At 36.9% G+C, this 17,219-nt stretch overlaps 1 protein-coding gene across 4 annotated transcripts in view; it reads right to left on the bottom strand.

The window, feature by feature from the left end:
* Nucleotides 1-6,160: 6,160 nt before the first annotated feature.
* The window catches only part of LOC128686813 (acetylcholinesterase), a 388,717-nt gene continuing 377,658 nt past the window's right edge, over nucleotides 6,161-17,219 (bottom strand). For all 4 annotated transcript variants that reach the window (XM_053773924.2, XM_053773927.2, XM_053773925.2 and 1 more), the window contains 3 exons: nucleotides 8,440-8,603; nucleotides 8,113-8,270; nucleotides 6,161-6,715 (listed from right to left, as the gene is read on the bottom strand). In XM_053773924.2, coding sequence (XP_053629899.1) covers nucleotides 6,597-6,715; nucleotides 8,113-8,270; nucleotides 8,440-8,603 — 441 coding nt within the window. In that variant the 3' untranslated portion in view covers nucleotides 6,161-6,596. The remainder of the gene's footprint in view (nucleotides 6,716-8,112; nucleotides 8,271-8,439; nucleotides 8,604-17,219) is intronic.

Raw genomic sequence — 17,219 nt, forward strand, 5'->3', positions numbered from 1 at the left:
TTTGTTAAAATTCGTTAAATAAATAAATAAATATTACCAGGTTAAAGAGGTACGCTAACCTTACACCGTTGGGATGAAAATCATGAATAAATTCTGAGGAATTATGAAAGACTGTTTAAAGGTCCCTCAAGACGAGTTCAAAGTGAAATGCAGACTAAGTTATCAAGCATCCAGTGCTGGAATTATCACTTCTTATTTCTAGCCATAAGACTGAACCAGGGTATTTTTTTTACTGGTTTTGTGGATGACATAAAGGGCTTTCGGTACGTATAAGACGTGTACTGAATAACAATAACTAGGATAACAAAACGTCTTTCACCAAAAATTTGATGGAAATGTATAAAAAATGAGTCAAATGACCTAGACATAGATCACAGACGTAGCCATAGTGTAGAAATTCGAATACAAAACAGTGAAGAGGAGACAGATATAGTGATAAAGGCAAGTGAGTTACTAAAAGAAGACAGACGCGAGACACCAACAATAAAACATACAACAGCACAATCTGATGAAACATAGTCAGAGTGCTGTAGACAGGAAACCTCACAACTCGCAGCGAAGAAAACTGCAGCTGCTACAGAAAAAAAGACGAAAGCATTGAAGTATGTAAGGACCATGCATGGGAAATCTGCATATATATGGAATAAGATGTAAATACCCACACACCAAACATTTTCCATTATGTTACAAAATGGACGGTGTCGGTGTGAGGAAGATGGCGGGTATTTTTCACCCTGAGATGTGTAAATCATTACTGATCAGAAAATTTTATAAACTAAATTGTCTTTTATTCCAAGTAAAGAGAGGACAGCGCTACACACTTAAGTATCAAGAAAATTAATATATAGCATACAAAAATATTATTATGGCAGAATGAAAAAAATTAAAGAAAGAAAAGGGACAAAAAAGCAACAGGGTGGGCAGAGATGCATGACACCTGGACACAGCGGACCAGTTCTTCACATACCCTGACTCAGACCAACAACAGCCCACGATGCGACCAGTACTGAGAAGAACAGGGACAAACACTGCAATTCAAGATAGTACATTACCTGTGGTAGTAATAAAACCCAATAACCCAAACACCCATAAAAGGCAAATTCTCTTTCATTTTTGGGTAACACTCAGAATTTAAAAAAAACACATGAAAATAACCAGCTAGGCATTTACCAGGGCTCCATACTGAAGCGAAGGCAATGACTGTAGCGTTCACAGAAACTCATACAACGGAAGTTCTGGTCAATGTGATATGGGTGCGGAATCTCACTGTATATACATTTGAATGAGAAAATAAGTCACAGGGAGAAGTATGACTCTGTAAGAGATCCACTTTGGTGTACAGAACTGTTAAAATCTTCAAATGATATAGTATAATTACTCGGCATTAAAGCAGAGAATAGAAATCTAATAATTTCCTCGTATATTTATATATATATATATATATATATATATATATATATATATATATATATATATATATATATATATACAACACTGAAGTTAAAACAACACGCACATTATTTTCACCAATATTAACATGTATGGCAATTTAAGTTAAAGAAAGGCTCTTTTGAATGTGTTATTTATTTTATTTCTGTAGGAGGCACCAAAGACATTGTATATTACCCACATGTTGGTGACTCTGGTAAAGTGACCCGGAGAATGATACAAGCTCTGAAGGCCGTAACGCTGACAGATATGTTCAGAAGACCCAAGTTTGCTTAAAACTCTTCATGGGGACAGCATTTCGTTATAAGGGAAGTTTTCAAATAATGGAAAAGCTTTGCCTAGAGCGAAACGTTGCCCCGATGAAGGATTGCTCTGTTTACCTGTGTCTGTGCTCATAATAGCGATACAAGCTGCCTTGTGGCAACCTGAGACGAAGGTGAAGAACAATTTAAGGAGGTCAGTCGTGTTTCGGAGATATTCGTGCCTCACTCTTGCCAGTAAGGCACACATATGTCGAAATAGGAACTGACAATGAATCATATTGTTAAGATAGACTTTTAATGTGTCCAGAAGGACATAACAAGTGAGTGTGTATACGTATGTGTGTGTGTGTGTGTGTGTGTGTGTGTGTGTGTGTGTGTGTGTGGGCACTGTTTTAGGATCTATTCAGCTAGTGATCTAACTAATGGATGATAATGGTGCTAGTGTCTGTCTGATGCTAGTCACTAGTGGAGACAAAGTTTAACTCGATAAAACTACGAGAGAAACATATATGTCACTTTATGCACACAACCATATAACTAGGTGAGGACCGGGGCTGAGAAACTGAATATTTATAAAGACGGGAAGTCAAGCGTGGTGTTTAAGAGTATTTACTGTGCACAAGATCTTAGCGTAATGGTGCATCTACTGGCGGTGCATCGATGCCCTGGGTATGTGAGGACACTTTGATATGTACTTGTAAACAAGAGAGTCCTATTTTTAGTACATGTGAAGGAGATAGCGGTTTTGAAGAGGCGACAAGGGACGATACTTCAATAACATGGTTTTGAGTTACGAAAATTGATATCTGGATAAAAACCATTGGACCAACAACCGGTACCAAGAAGAGTATCCCTCCTGGTATTGAATCTGCTAAATATTAAGTGGGTCTACTAGCCATAATACTTTTAGATGGACATGATGAATGATGCACTTAGTTTGTCCTTGTTATAAACTGCTAACGTATCAGAGGAACGTGATGACCCGGAGTGAAGCAATAGTCTGAGATGCGTGTCCCACAATTTACAATGATGCGGCTAGAAGAAAGGACAACAGGGTTTTGAGAGATGTGTCCTTGTCAATGATGCATCTGGAAATGATGTTGTTGCTGTATTCTGTTAGCATTTTAAACTCTGATCAGGTCCTTGGTGTGTTGCTACTGTTAGAGGATGAGGTTAAGAGGCTACAAGCGAGCATGTGTCATATTTGTGTGGTGCACCTATCAGAAAGAGTATACGCATGTGACCTAATTTACACATGATAGAAATAATATGCTTACGTTAGGTGTGTAGCTTATACATTTGATATTAAAGCACATGTTGGAGTATACATATGTGATAGTGTACATATGCGATAATGGGGATATGTAACGTGGCGTACACAAATGGGGTAGTGTACACATAAGACATTTGGGGCACATGTGACTTAGAAGATACATAAGATGCTAAGAGTACATCATCTTAGAGGACATACACGTGAACTAAAAGCCAAGTGAGAGGGGAGGGAGACTACAAGCCACTACACAGAGTTAGGTGGATACACGGAGGAGCATGAGAGGACATACATGTTGATTTCCCACAGGCGATTACAACAGCAGAGTCCATCCAAATTCACGTGATTACAGGTATTCCTCGGTTTCCCCCTCCTGGTGTCACCTGGTGACACTGACCCAGGCTACGCCTCAGGGGTGATGAGGGGAGAAAAAAATAATCATCTCGTGGCCACAGCTAGTTACAATATTAACCAAAATAACTTGGGAGGATATTATGAACATTTTGCTGATATCTTTAGAGAACACGAAAAAGTTATTACACGGTACACATTTGAAAGAAAAATATATGAATGCTATTAAGGTTTTAATGTTATTATTGTCGTTAGTATCATCATTTCTACAATCCACCATATAAGTTAACATCTACCTGAATTGCAAGGAGCAGAACTTTCTGAAAGTTTTATTGCTCCCAATAAAACCTAGATTTGTTTGTATAATATAGAAGATATATTTTATACAACATTATTATAATACTTTTACTTGAAAATAAATACTATCAACATGTAAATGAGCATTGTAAACAAATGTTATCTAACGCCTCTATAAACAGTTTTATGAATCAAGTTCACAGCTGAATAAGACGTCTCATAAATCAATGTGTTCGTACTATCTGACTGGTTGCAAAGTGTAATGATGCAGGTGTTGCCTACTCTGTTGTGGTACAGGTTACCACATAACTTAATGCCGAATTCTGCAGTGAGTTTCTGATGGTCTATGATTGGCTGGAGGTTTACGACGTAGTATTTGGCTGAAGACTTGACACCATAAACCTTCTTTTTTTTCAGACTGATTTTTGTAATAAATCATCGTGGTTACTCAGACTTCTGACCTTCCGTAAGGTTGAGGGGGAGACAGAAATATAAGGTTTAACCTTTGCAGGTAAAGGCTGGCCCAATCATCTTTTCTCAACGACTTTACGGTCATTCGTTGTTCCTGTCCATCACTCTAGTGCTGGCGGCGAGAAACAAAACTAAGCAACAAGGAAAAAAATAGAGGAAAAAATCACTAAGAACAATTTTTTCTGAGTGTATAACGTTCTCGAAACAACAAGGCTTACAATTATAACATTTTAGTCTAAACTAGAGACCTGTTTCACCGATCTCCAAAATGTCTTTGTGTGAGATTGACAAATGTTTTCACATCACAATCACCCTCACACACACGTGTGACGAGGACGCTACTGCAGCTGCGAGACATCACTGTCGCCACTTCTCACACGTCTTGTGGAGTTGCTGTCTCTTGGCCATCACTCACTTTACCGCCGCGTGTGTTGCATCTGTCACAGCCCCAAATCAACCTCTGCATATTCTGATTGCTTACACTCATACTTTATTTTATGAAGTTAATCAGAGAATTAGTGTTTGCTTTCTATTTTGTTATTCGTCTTTCAGTAGTTCTACCACATGTGACAAGCATTTCCAGCTTCGTTACTGTGTTTCCAGTGTTATCGTTAATGTGTTTCCGTATTATTCACAGGTTTATATGTAAAACATCCACGTGTGTGAGTGGATATTGTTTACAAATGTGTTTAAGATGTGTTTGCAGATGATATAATTCTCACAGGTACTCGTATGCGATCCTCCCACTTGTGCACGCACATCCTCACAAGTATGTGCTGACGTTCTATATAAAGATGTGTGCTGACGTCACCCTTAAAGACGTGTAAATGCGACATCCTCAAAGATTTATTTGATGTCATGCTAAAAGGTGTGTGTTGACGCCATCTTAACAAGTGTAGCTCTGTAGGTCATTATGTTGAGGTTACCTGCACATACTGAAGCTACCGACACTCTACACAGATGATCGTCTCTGACAACATGGAACGTTTGTTGACGCCAGTAACATCGCACGATGGGGATGACTCCACCTCCACTTTTCTTTGATTATGTTAAACCAGAAGGTGTGCTACGACCAGCTTTATTGCACTTTATCTTTTCATTTCATTGCGTGGAATCAGTCTTTTGTACAACAGTAAGAGGAATTTGATCTATGAGATGATTTTTCTACATGTCGATTATTTAATCATTTTCCGCTTGTAAATAAAGTATTCACCAGGCCAAGCCAAAGACTACACAAACTTGAGCTGTATACCATTCGTAATGAACTTTTAAATATATAATATATATATATATATATATATATATATATATATATATATATATATATATATATATATATAGATGTATGTATATATATATATTTTTTTTTATTATTATTATCACACCGGCCGATTCCCACCAAGGCAGGGTGGCCCGAAAAAGAAAAACTTTCACCATCATTCACTCCATCACTGTCTTGCCAGAAGGGTGCTTTACACTACAGTTTTTAAACTGCAACATTAACACCCCTCCTTCAGGGGTGTTAATATATATATATATATATATATATATATATATATATATATATATATATATATATATATATATATATATATATATATATATATATATATATATATATATATATATATATATAAATAATCGTATATTTGTTTCCGATGGTTGGTCCGTTGTATTTCCAGCAATTATTTTATGAACAAAAGGTTTTGCTTGGAGAAAGTCCTGGAAAGAGATATAGATCCAGGGACTTCATCCTTATCTTGCTCCTATAACACTGTGATGTTTTGACCCCAGACAGAGCAGCGCCGTTTTCTTAACACGGGATGTAAGCCTAATTGCTTTTGATATACTGACATCTCACACTGTCTTCATCTTGAAGGGGTTTATGCATGTATTTTTTACCGTCACCACTCTGGTTCCGTGGATTTTTTTTTTTACGGGTTGCTTGCGGTTTCTTCCAGTTTCTCAATCTTGTCATTTTTCTTCTGTTCTTGAGAATTTCCTTCAGCAGGTTCCTTACAGTTTCCCCTGTTTGTTAACATTCTTATTCACATCACTGTGCAATTTGCATCAAAATGAAATTTATTTTCTTTTATACTTTAACTTCTTGAAAGTCTTCTTTTTTTTTTTTTAGTTTATAATTTACAAGATAACGTTATCACTGCCTCTCGCTGTGACCGCGATGTTTATGACCGCCAAAACAAATTTACTTTTTGTTTTCCAAGGGAAACTTTCGTTGACTGCGATGACGATACATTTGGCTCTCGACTTAGTGTAACATAATACGTTCAATTCAAGAATTTTCACATGCACTTGTAAAGGTCAGCAGACATAGTATGTTCTCTGCTTTTACGAATTGGTCCACTTACTGTATCATTTTAGACAGAGGAAACTACCCGTCACCTTGTTTTGAGAATTTCACAATTAACTGCCCCGTCGCATCTTCAAAATACACAAAAAGTAATAATTACAAAATATACACACGTTTCATATATTTATTGCATGTTCCAGTAGAGCAGAGAGACCATAGGGATGACCCAGCCTAAGGATCTGGGTGTGAGGGGACTACCTTCGTTCAGTGCCTTCTGCATTTCACTCTCGCAGATTCCGCCTCCTGTGGAAGACAGAACATCATAGTGAGTGGTAAGTTTCATGACGATCGTTCCTGCAGGAGTCATTATTATTGTTACGTTCATGGGGAAGCGCCAAACTCGCAGGTGTCATACAGCTCCTGGGGGAATGATAATATGTGATTATGTTATACCAGAGGAAGGAAGGAGAGAGAGTAGCTTTCATTGCTTGTTTCAAGAACGTTCCTTCTCAAGCATGAAGGCATCCCACTTGAAGTAAACAGCAGTCAGAAAGTGGTGAATAATTGAGGTGAGTACCTGTTTAAAGTGCCTGCGTTGAGTTCCTGACGTGAGTTCCTGAGATGAGTACCTGAGGTAAATATACATGAGTTAAGTATCTAAGGTGGAACTTGTATCTTTAATTTCCATGTCTATGTACATGTTGAACTTTTCCAGCAGATCTTCTCCACTTGGCTTAATCAACAAGGATCGTTGTACAACACAAACTGAACACATACTCGCTGTTGGTGTAGCACAGCTAAAGTTAATCAGAAGACCAATGAAATTATCGTTTTCACTGATGTTAGATATTACTAACATAAATTAGACAAATCTAGACATGACATACATAAGTGAGTTATACAGTATGATGTAAATCTTAGGAAAATTAGATTGCAAAGTGAGTTTTGAAGCAAAATTTGTTTCCCATTGCTAATTCACATAAATGTATTTTTATTAATCGAGAGGCTAAATTATTTTTTTAAGCAATTACCTTAAACATTTTTAAGTTTAAGCGAAAATCTGCAAAAAAATGCTAATTCAAATGAATATTTTTACTATTCCACTGGAAATGATTTTTTAAAGATAATTAAGTCTAAGAAAATATAATCGTATATATTCATATATATATATATATATATATATATATATATATATATATATATATATATATATATATATATATATATATATATATATATATATATATATATTCAAAGTTTTTATAGAAATTCGATTTGTTTGACGTGTTTGGTTAAAGACGCAGAAGCTCCATAATATACCTTCTCTCTGAATATTAGCAGACAATTAAGCGAGAAATGACAGATAGTGTGTATGTCTCGATTAGCAGATGGAGGATCGAATCTACACTATTCCTTGAACTGACTGACGTACTCACATTTGATGTTTTACGTATATAATAATAACAACAACAACAACGACAATAATAATAATAATAATAATAATAATAAGTTATAATAATCCTACTACTACTACTACTGCTACTACTGTTAATAATAATAATATTAATAATAATAATAATAATAATAATAATAATAATAATAATAATAATAATAATAATAATAATAATGATAATAATAAATAATAATAGTAATGACTTCTGTTAATGTTAACATTTATCAGTTTTACGCACACTACTTACCTTGCTTCTCCCTTAAGATGGGCATCAGCTCGTTCCAGAAGGCACAGCCAGTGGCCCTGGGTCCCTTACCAATCCCTCTAGTGACGGCATTCCACTCGAAGTAGAACGGCTGCTCTCTTGTGTACAGCGGCCACTCAACGTTGGGGTCCACAGGTCGACTGTGTGACGAAGGGAAATATTAGTGATACATGTTCTCTTTCTCTCTCTCTCTCTCTCTCTCCTTCTCTCTCTCTCTCTCTCTCTCTCTCTCTCTCTCTCTCTCTCTCTCTCTCTCTCTCTCTCTCTCTCTCTATCGTTCTTTCTCTCCCCTCCTGCCTTCGTTCTTACCCTGTGGCTGCGAATTTCTTGTAGTAGCTCATGATACGACGAGACAGGTCCACTTCGATATCAGTGTATCCGTTGGACTTGTTGAGCGGCAACCCAAAGACATAGTCGATCTCGTCACCGTGTAGAACTCCCATCCACGACCCCCAAGGGTTGAGCGAAGTCCGCTGAAGAACACATGAATGCGAAGGCATTAGCACCAGAGGGTTGGCTCAGTCGGGAGACTCCAAAGAATGAGGGCCACAACACCAAGGTTGCAACAGTGCCCACCTGGCCAGCAAACTGAGTGGAAGACGACGTTTTGGTCCGTCCTGGACCGTTTAGTTTCGTCATCAATTCTTAACACGAAAGACACTAAAATAGGGCTAAACTTATATGCAAGGCAAAGAGCAGAAGAGATTACGGTCCACATCGAGGTAATCTGTTGAGAACTAATGACAGTCTAGCCCTGCTGATACCGTTAATATTACTACTACTACTAATTCTATTGTTAATACTACTACTACAACAACTACTACTGACACTTCCAGTACTACTACTGGGTAGTTTGACGCGTGTTTACTTAGAAATGCAAGCTTAACAACATCTCTCTCTAAGCCAAGCTGAGCATTATTATATGGGCTTAGCAGAGTTATGCAATTAGTAATTTGGTATTATCTGCCTAAGAGAGACTACAATAAATTACTGAGGATTGGTTATAAGCTGCGTTAACATAAATAGATATAAATAATTATGGTTTATATATATATATATATATATATATATATATATATATATATATATATATATATATATATATATATATATATATATATATATATATATATATATATATATATATATATATATATATATATATATATATGTCGTGCCGAATATGTAAAACTGGTCAATTAGCAAGAACTCATTTAAAATTAAGTCTTCTCTAAAATTTTCTCTTATACGTTTAAAGATATATTTTTTTCATTAATGCTGGTGTAAAAATTTATAATTTTGCACCAAAAGGAACTTAGAAAACTTACCTAGCCTTATTATAACAAAAACAATTTATTTTAGCCTAACCCAACGAAATATATTTTAGATTTGTTTACAATAATTTAATACTAAATAAACACAGTGAAATATATTTTTTTCGTTAGGTTCATAATGATTTTGGCGAAATTATTGCATACACAAATTTTCATTTGTCCTATATGGCAAGATGAGCGTTGCTATTTAAGCCAAGATGGCAAGTTCTGCCTATTCGGCACGACATATATATATATATATATATATATATATATATATATATATATATATATATATATATATATATATATATATATATATATATATATATATATATATTTACTTTCTATCGTATTTTTGTGAATGATTTATCAATGTATTTTGTCTTTAAATAAAATATATATACTGTATATATAAAATATAGAGGGTGGTAGGAGAAAATTCTCAAACAGCTTCAGGGAGAACCTTGAGTTTTCCCTGAAGCAAGTTTATTCTTTTCTCTGAGGATGAGGGTCCTTATATATATATATATATATATATATATATATATATATATATATATATATATATATATATATATATATATATATATATATTAGAGAAGTTTTCGAAGAAGACATTGCAGGAGAAACACTTTTAGTTATTCATTTTTTCAATTAAGACTATTAAAATTTATAATTCATTAAGACGAATTAGTAGTAATAACCAATTTAAAACAGCCGTTATTAGTTAATTAGCAGAGGCCACTCAGGTGAGAGGGAACGAGAGAGGACCCTGGCAAGCATTTGAAATTAGCTAATTGATCCTGGTCTTGTATCTGATGGGAGGAGGAGGAAGGAGAGGGGAGACTACACCTATAATTAACTGGTTAATTACGGGTTCACAGATGAGGGGAGAGGGATTGAAATTAGGTGTTACCTGGAAATTAATATACGAAACGAATTATCCTACGAGAGGGATTTCGCAGAAATGACACTCATTGACGAGGGTGATTAGCGTGGGATTAGTATTCCACGCTTAATGAAATGTAGAAGGTAACGCTGGAGGGAGAAACAGGCGTATAAAAATTTAATTCGAAGATTAATTCATTATTTTATGATTTAAGAACAAAATATTAATTGGAAATTAAAAAAAACAAGTGACATCAGATGTGATGTTGAATGAGGACAAATTTTAATTACTCCATTATGAACTGGAGGAAATAATAGTCGGGACGGAGTATATTACAATCTCTAAACACACAATAAAGCGAAAAATTAGTGTGAAGACTTGGGAATATTAATGTCAGAGGATCTCATCTTCAAGGATTACTGGTGTCACTATCACATCTGCAAGGAAAATGATAGGATGGATAATGAGAACGTTCTAATACAAGGGATGCCATGCCAGTGATGATCCTTATTTAAATCACTTGTTCTCTCTCTCCTGGAGTACTACTGTACACTAACAGCTCCATTAAAGGCAGGTGAAATCACAGATCTAGGGAATGTACAGAGAAACTTCACGACATATTTAAGTTCAGCCAAACACCTTAATTACTTGGAACGTTTGGGGTCACTTGACGTGTACTCAGTGGAGCGCAGGCGAGAGAGATACGTCATAATCTACACATGGAAAATCCTAGTGGGACTGGTCCCAGATCTGCACACAAAAATCACTCCCTACTATAGCAAGAGACTGAGCAGACGGTGAAACATCCCCCAACGAAAAGAAGGGGTGCCATGGGTACACTCAGAGAAAATACAATAAATATCCGGGGTCCAAGACTGTTCATTAGCCTCTCACCAGGCACAAGCAAAATTACCAATAGACCCCTGGCTGTCTTCAAGCGGGAGCTGGACAGATACCTATAGTTAGTACCCGATCAGCCAGGCTGTGGTTCGTACGTTGGACTACGTGCGACCAGCAGTAACAGCCTAGTTGATTAGGTCCTGATCCACCGGGAGGCCTGGTCATAGACCGGGCCGCGGGGGCGTTGAACCCTGACACATCCTCTAGGTAGAGTCCAGGAAGATGGAATTCAAATCTAACAAATTTACCAAATCAGAATGCATAGCAGAGACGATAGTTTACACAAATCGAGACGTAAACAAGAAAGAAAAGTTTACACAAATCCAGACGTAAACCAGAAAGAATAGTTTGCATAAATCCAGACGTGCAACAGAAAGAACAGTTTACACAAATCAGGATTTACCGTTTGTCCTCTTACACCATCATCGCTTAAGCTCCAATATTTAATACAAATTTTCTGTAATATTTCAGGCATCTCGGCCGGTACAGTTTCGTAAATTTCTTCCTGTATTTAAAGACATTTTTTATTCTTCTATGTTTTTCAAAAGGTTGATTTGTGTAGGATGTTGCAGGTAAGATTCAATGTTGCACAATGAAACAGTAGAAAGACTCGCCACGTCCAGGGTACGTTTTGCGTTTTTCTTACACGTTTTACGAGCCTCCCACATGTCTTACGAGCCTCCCGTATGTTTTACGAGCCTCGTACATGTCTTACGAGCCTCCCGCATGTCTTACGAGCCTCCTACATGTCGTACGAGCCTCCCGCATGTCTTACTAGCTCCCACATGCCTTACGAGCCTCCCGCATGTCTTACGAGCCTCCCAAATGTCTTACGAGCCTCCCACATGTCTTACGAGCCTCCCAAATGTCTTACGAGCCTCCCACATGTCTTACGAGCCTCCCAAATGTCTTACGAGCCTCCCACATGTCTTACGAGCCTCCCACATGTCTTACGAGCCTCCCAAATGTCTTACGAGCCTCCCACATGTCTTACGAGCCTCCCACATGTCTTACGAGCCTCCCACATGTCTTACGAGCCTCCCGCATGTCTTATCTATGACTCGTATTACAAAAACTTGTATTATCTATGACTTTCAGTGTTTGTCAATATGTTTGTTTATCATGGTATCACTTATTTTCTGTCTATTAAAGTATAGTTCTTGAGTCCTTCTCAGTTTTCCCTTTTTCTTATATACGTCATAGTTACTAACTCTCTCTCTCTCCACGGCAATAACAATATTCAATATTCATCATCTTATTTTGACCACTCATTGTGATCTAAACCGCTCGTGCGAGGTAGAGGAGACTGGTAAACCAATCAAAGGAAGCACAAACTTTGACATCCTGAACAGCACTTCGGTTCAAGACCACTGAACATGGCACCAACCTTGATGATATGGTCCGGGATATCAGGAACGTAACCTCATTCGAACTGCTAAATACAAATAGCGTAGATGTATATGGAGCAGATTGAAAGCAATAATATTAAATGTAGTTAAGAGTAACTTTGCAAGGAAGTTTAAAAGTCATAAAGGTGTAAGAAAGACTGGATAACTAGTTGAGATTATAGGTAATAAACGCACGCAGTGCATGTAAGAAATTCGAATTCATCAACAACCTTGAAGACCATGCATACTAACTACATACGAAGGCAGGAGGAAACTCAAAACTCCTAAACAAGAATTTGAAAGACGGCGATAGCACCTCTGGCAAGTGAGAACGGCAGAATAACAAACTAGCAACAGTAGGGATACAGCGTCTGTACTCAGCACAGCCTTCGGGTCCGTATTTACAGCTGAACATGACAGCGGCCTTCCCAGGCAGCACCATTTGTTTTCAGGGCCTGACGTTGACAAACTCAGTATTGATGACATTAGCAGCCTTGACATATAAAATACTGGGAGAAGCTGAATATCGACAAATCAAGCGGGACTGATGAAATACCTGCCAACGTCATGAGAGAATGTAGTTACGAAATCGTTTACCCACTTACCGCAACATTTAACAAATCATTTGAAGAAGACGAACACTGGAAACTACTACTATATTTAAAAATAAAATGAAGATTATGATTCTGGGAAAATGTCAGTTTTCTGAAAAAGAGTAAGCAAATAACATGAAATCCTAAAGAATTACACAACAAAAGATCAAGCCTGGCTAACATACTCGAGTATTTCAATTATAAATACGAAAACTAGGATGTGAACCTCCCAACAGACGTAATATATCTGGAATTCCGGAATCTCTTTAACAAGGTATCCCGTCGAAGATTGACAGCCCCCCCCCCCCCCCCAAAAAAAAAAAAAAAAAAATGGTATAGGAAACAAACCTCATGCCAGGATAACTGACTGGCTCAGACAGGAAACACAGAGTGGTACATAACACAGAGGTATCTGAGCGGCTTCCTTTGAAGAGTAGAGTTTTCCAGAGATCTTAACAATGTAAACAAATGATCTATAATGCACTTGTCAGACCGCATCTATGCAATACAGTTTTGGTCTCCAAATTACATAAAAGATAACGATGTGCTGGAGAGAGTACAGAGACGAGCACCATCACTCAGAATTAAACCCATATGAATAAACACTTAAAACACTCATTTTTTTTCTCACGGAAAACAGTTCTGTTTGTCATGTAAACTCAACACCATTTGTTTTAATATGGAAATGAATATTTTTTTCCATATTTTTTGCGTCGGCAGCGGCCGTGCTGAGTGCAGGTAGGGAGAGAGCTTTCTGCTTTCTATCCTCAACTCAAACACATAGATAAACACGATATCCCATAATCTCAACAGAAAGCCTCGGTGTGGACTTACAAATCCTTAGCTATTTGTCTTTTCCCATGTACTCTCTCTCTCTCACACTCTCTTTCTCACTCTCTCTTTACTCAAATATCCCTCGCACCTAACTCCTTTAAGAAAGATTTCAAAAATAAGAGCTGCAATAAATTGTGAAAATCCCCCATCATCTGTTAACACTGTCCACCTCGCAGCCACATTATCCAACACTTTGTTACGGAAAAATGACGCAGTGTTATAGCTGCCCTGGAGCACTAAATGCTAATATATATGTATATATATGCAATAAGATCACAGTAAACAGGTGATTTCAGAATATGCAAAACAACCACTGTGAAAGAATAGAGAAATTCCAAGCGCTTTCGTGACTACTCACATTATCAAGGAACAATGGAACAATTATCAAGGAACAATTGTTCCTTGATAATGTGAGTAGTCACGAAAGCACTTGGAATTTCTCTATTCTTTCACAGTAGTTGTTTTGCATATACATATATATATATATATATATATATATATATATATATATATATATATATATATATATATATATATATATATATATATATATATATATAATGCAATAAGATCACAGTAAACAGGTGATTTCAGAATATGCAAAACAACCACTCTGAAAGAATAGAGAAATTCCAAGCGCTTTCGTCACTACTCACATTATCAAGGAACTATGAAAGTGAAGCATCCAAGGAAGCTATATAAGGGGTCGGCCAGCACCTCACTATCAGATCCCACAACGGTTAAACACGTGACGCGCGGCGAGCCAACTTGGACAGGTCCTTTGCAAAACTCACCCCCAAGCTATTTATTTGTCCAGTGTATTATTAAATTCTACCCAAATTCTATTAATTATAAATGGATCTAATTTATATAAACCAAAGGAAATATTCATATTATTGTCAAAACTGCTTTTTATGAAACAAGATTCAATTATATTCCTGTCGACCATGGACTTGCTTGATACTACTTTCTCAACTTTTTGAAAATCAATTGGATGGTTAAAATCTCTTACATGAATAAATAGAGCATTGGAATCTTGTCCAGTTCTAATGCTATATTTATGTTGTTTTAATCTTAGTTCGAGATTTTTACCAGTTTGACCGTAATAAACTTTATCGCAAATTTTACAAGGAATCTTATAGACACATCCATCAGCATTTTGGGGGGAATTCTTAATCAAAAGTTTTTTTACTGTATCAAGATTTTTGAATACAACTTTAATATTAAAAGTCTTAAGAAGAGAAGGCATATCAACCAAGTTTTCATGGTAAGGGAGAACCAACATATTTTTAGTTGAATAAGGCTGGTTGCCCTTTTTTGGATTATAAAAAGTGTTCCTAGCAACTTTAAAAGATTTATCAATTACATTTCTTGGGTATTTTAAATCATTACCTATTTCATAAATTTTGGATATTTCCTCATCTATGAACTCAGGACTTTACGAATTTGTAGTCCTGAGTTCATAGATGAGGAAATATCTGCATTAACCTCGGCAGACTCCAGTATTAACCTCAGAAGACTCCAGCATTAAACTCAAGAGATTCCAGCATTAAACTCAGCAGACTCAAGCATTAACCTCAGCAGGCTCCAGCATTAGTCTTCATAACCATGGCGTGTACACAACACACACAATGCCAAGATAATAACCATTATGGTTAACTAACTCTGAGACAGGTGTTCTCTCTGTGAGTTGTTGGTTTGTACATCAGAGACTTTGATAGTGATAGAATGCCAGGGAGAGTAGAAGGTGGGAGGGGGGAGTAGGGGGAGGTTCTAACATTTATGTGAAACGCTAAATCGGTGTGGGTCATTTAGCGCAAAGAGTAGTGGAGGCTCGATCCTCATTCCCCTCGAGAAGGGGATTAAATTCGAGAGGCCAGTTGCTTAACCATATCTACAGTCGTTTGAGGTTTTCCTGTCGTTGATCGTTATCCTGTTGCTATTCTTCTCGTTATTTCTTAGCGTCCGTAAGCGGAGAGACGTAGGTACGATTTGATTCCCTCTGGTAGGACGGTCGCGCCGAGGCTACCCGTCCCTTTCCTGCGAACAAAATTGATTACCTCCTATTCATTCCCCAGATGCTGTTGGACCCTTACGGAATTAATCCTTCCCAGCGGATACAATAGTAATGTTGGTCAGTATAAAAAAAATCCCCGGACACGGCTCAGTGTCATAACATGATAATGATTGGCTAATGGGGTTTAAAGACTATCGACTACGCTAAGGTCATTAAGGCTGCTGCACATAACCTTCATCCCACCTGACAAGAATACCTTAATCCCTGAAATTAGGATTAAAGTAAACTGGATATATACACCTCTCAGTGTATATATCAAGTATACTTCTGAAGAATCCCATTGCTAATTTCTAGCGAAGACTTGGCTACTAGATACTTACAGAAGGAAATATGAAAGTGATTTCTAAAGGAAGACTAAAATTTCTGTGGGAAAGCTAGATCATCAGAGTGCAAAATTATTTCCAGCTAATATTTCGACGTTAGTAAAGGCATGTGAGAGCTACGAACCAGAGAGATGAATAGAGAAATGTATTGATGCTAAGAAGGGGAGAGTACCTTCAGTTCCTTGGATCAAGAGCTCTTCAACAGCTTGATAACATCCTTCCTCTAAGGTAGGTTAGGAACGAGCATTTACTTTATTTACAGGCTAAACTTTGTCAAATTATTATTATATCATGATGTATATATTTGTTCGAGGTTTTGTTAGGTTATGATGCTGATGCTGAACATCCTTGCATACCCCACAACACTGAAACTTCAACACTGTCTCCACAACACTGAAACTTCAACACTGTCTCCACATCATTCCACTCCAAGACAACAAATTCGTTACCGTGGTAGAAAAAAAAAAGAGTTTTTTTTTTTTTACTATTTCGAGAATGCCGATTTCGTAAACCTGCATTCAGAATTAACCCAATGCCTCAGAATTTTTAGTTAGTACTTCAAGTATTTCGTATATTGCTGACGAGCTGGCGATAATTGAAAAAATCATGCACATACGTTAGTTGCAGACTGTGCTTAATTTTTTATAAGCAATGCCAAGGAAAAAAAAATCTGTGACTAAGAAGACATACATGACGTGTTATTTCTGATTTCAGATTTGGAATCTGAACAGACTAGTTAATAAAAGACGTATACAGTTAGGTCAGTAGC

Source organism: Cherax quadricarinatus, chromosome 7 (genome assembly GCF_038502225.1).
Source record: "Cherax quadricarinatus isolate ZL_2023a chromosome 7, ASM3850222v1, whole genome shotgun sequence".
Lineage (NCBI taxonomy): Eukaryota > Metazoa > Arthropoda > Malacostraca > Decapoda > Parastacidae > Cherax > Cherax quadricarinatus.